The sequence below is a fragment of the Antrostomus carolinensis genome, unplaced genomic scaffold (genome assembly GCF_000700745.2).
Source record: "Antrostomus carolinensis isolate BGI_N321 unplaced genomic scaffold, ASM70074v2 scaffold28855, whole genome shotgun sequence".
Lineage (NCBI taxonomy): Eukaryota > Metazoa > Chordata > Aves > Caprimulgiformes > Caprimulgidae > Antrostomus > Antrostomus carolinensis.
In genome coordinates, this window is record NW_010317503.1 from 2,461 (window position 1) to 5,191 (window position 2,731).

At 60.3% G+C, this 2,731-nt stretch overlaps 1 protein-coding gene across 1 annotated transcript in view; it reads right to left on the minus strand.

The window, feature by feature from the left end:
- Positions 1–2,731, minus strand: part of LOC104525449 (tumor necrosis factor receptor superfamily member 27) — a 5,278-nt gene that overhangs the window by 1,669 nt on the left and 878 nt on the right. Inside the window, exons 2-6 of the mRNA XM_029085118.1 lie at positions 2,624–2,727; positions 1,665–1,750; positions 1,194–1,358; positions 551–697; positions 13–192 (exon numbers count right to left, since the gene is read on the minus strand). Coding sequence (XP_028940951.1) covers positions 13–192; positions 551–697; positions 1,194–1,358; positions 1,665–1,750; positions 2,624–2,727 — 682 coding nt within the window. The remainder of the gene's footprint in view (positions 1–12; positions 193–550; positions 698–1,193; positions 1,359–1,664; positions 1,751–2,623; positions 2,728–2,731) is intronic.

Genomic DNA, 2,731 nt, shown 5'->3' on the forward strand with positions numbered 1-2,731 from the left:
CCCCGGCCAGGCAGTTGCCACGGCCTGATGCCCGGATGAGGGGCTGGCTTTCCAGGAGGCTCCTGCCCAGCTGGGCTTTGGAGGCAGCACCCACTGTGATGGCCGGTGGTACGTCCATCTCCGGCTGGAGAGAGGGGAGCTGGAGACCCACGGCTTCCCCGTCTGAAATGAACTGCACCGCTTCCATGGGGCCTGAAACCAGAAACCAGCATGCCTCAGTGAAGCCTAGGATCTGCCCCAGCTCCATCCCCCTGCTCCACCACTGAGCAAAGACACTTCTGTGCCTTTCCGCAATGTTTTGAGTGGGGTTGGTATCTTCCCCAGTCGCATGGAGGGCAGGAGTGGGCTGGGGGGATCAGGAGCTGCAGGGGCTACACATCTCTGGTACAAGGTCTGCAAGCCTTTGTTAAGAGAGGTTCCAAATTTCACGTTGGTGGGACTCGGACACTGTCCAGCTCCGTCCTTCCTGCCTAAGGGCACCCATGTGAGCTGGAGCCCAGCACCACCCTCCCCTCTCCCCAAGAAGGAGGAAGGCGGCAGGAGCAGGTACCTTCTGCCTGCCTGTAGCAGGGGCTCAGGTTCTTCATACCCAGGCAGCAGGGACCAGACATCTGCTCCTCACACAGGAATCTGCCAGGCGCCGCCGCAGTCGGGAACATCGCTTGCTGGCCCGAGAAGTTCTGAGTCCTCAGGAAGACTTGGAGGATAGAGGAGAACCAGCCTGAGCGAAGGCTTGGCTTGCTTCCCCAGCACGTCCTCAGCCATGAGGTACATCTGCCGCTGAGGAGCCAGGAGCCAGCAGCTCCCCGGCACGATGCTGGACACCAACGTGCTCCAACCCCAGCCACCAAACCTACTGCCCTCACCAGTGCTACGGTCCTGCCCCGCAAAGAGCCACTCAACCTCAGCCTGCCCTGAGACACCCCAGGGAGAGAGGATCGCCAGTCTGACTGGGGAACGCCATTCACCTCCTACTGATGCTGCACTTTGAGCAGGCAAAGCATAAGAGAGGTCCCACAGATGTAAAGAGCAGGATGAGATGCTTATTCTGCACGAGCAGAGGAATGTTCAGGTCACTGGATGCTGCAAGAGCAGCATTGCTGGGGCAATGCTCTGCACAGCGAGGAATGGGCCAGGAGCACATGTGAACAGCAAAGGGAGAAGAAAGAGAAGCACTGCGGGCATTGACTCACCTCGCTGGCACTGCCTCTTCCAAAACCGCTTGCAGTAGATGATGGAGAGTGCCAGAAGCACCAGCACGATGATGACCAGGGCACTGCTGGTCAGTGCAAGAAGGGCCGTGTCCTGCGGTGGTACGGTTGGGACAGCTACCTTCACCAGGTTTGTTCTGGACCGACCTGCAAACACACCAGCCACAACCCCCCCAGCCACAAAACGTTGGAGCCCAACCCCGAGGCTTGGGCCACTGCATCCCTCTTCACGTGGAATGACCGTGCAGGTCTGTGGACCGGTGGCTTGTGCTGAGGCCAGTGGAGGAAGCTGGCCAGCAAGCAGGATCAGTGAGAGGATGGTGCACATCTGAGTGCATGCCTGTGACAGTCTCAATGACCTGGCACATACCATGAAGCTGCTTCACCATGTCCTCACCACCCCTCACCACCTCAGAGCACCTCACCCCACTGCCGGCCAGGAACGACACCTACACTGAGGCTCGGAGGAGGGCGTCTGCTTGGTGCAAGGGATGCACTCCCAGTCCAGCTGCCCGCTGATCCGCGCCTTGCGGTAAAACCTGCCAAGAGAGCAGAGGGTCTCAGCAGCGCACGGCCCCGGGGAGCCCCCGCCAGCCTGGCTCCGGAGAGACAGGAGGTTTGTCTGCCCCACGGGAGAGCTGCCCACTGCCATGCTCCTGCTCGCCCAAGGCTGCAGGTCTCTCCATTGCTGGCTGAAGCCGTACCTGCAGCCACTGCTTCATGTCTGTTGCCACTTTGGCCAAGGAGTGGCATCACTCGACCATCACCCCCCACCCCGGGTCTGCTGAAGTGGGTGACAGCGATTGATAGCTGCACAAAGCCACAGAAATGCCCCAGCCCACGGCTGTGTCTGGGAAGAGGCTCACAAACCAGAGCCCGGACTCGTTCCCCCTCACGAGTCCCACTGCTTGCCAGTGCCTGGTCTGCAGACTGGTTGTGTGCAGGAGTGGCATCACTCGACCATCACCCCCCACCCCGGGTCTGCTGAAGTGGGTGACAGCGATTGATAGCTGCACAAAGCCACAGAAATGCCCCAGCCCACGGCTGTGTCTGGGAAGAGGCTCACAAACCAGAGCCCGGACTCGTTCCCCCTCACGAGTCCCACTGCTTGCCAGTGCCTGGTCTGCAGACTGGTTGTGTGCCGCAAGAACAACTCAGTCCTGGGAGGGGTTTTCTTCCACTGCTTGTTCATGGGACCCTTCAGGTTCCCTGTTTGGAGCTCCAAGGGATCATTGGATGGGCCTGATCTACGTGTCATTAGCAATGTCCTCAAAGAGGCAGCCCTGGGTCACTGGGGCTCCTCCTCTTATGTCCCACATTCTAGGTGGCCTCTGATAAAGCCTGCTCTGTCCCTCCCCACACGCTCCCAGGCGCAACCACCGCAGCTCTGCTCGAGGACCGGCCCCACTCACCCCGGCAGACACTCCCCACAGACCGCGTTGGTTGTCGCCGTGCAGTTGGACTTCTGGACACGGTTGATGAGGATGCAGGACAGGCAGGGGTTGCAGCCGGGATGCCCC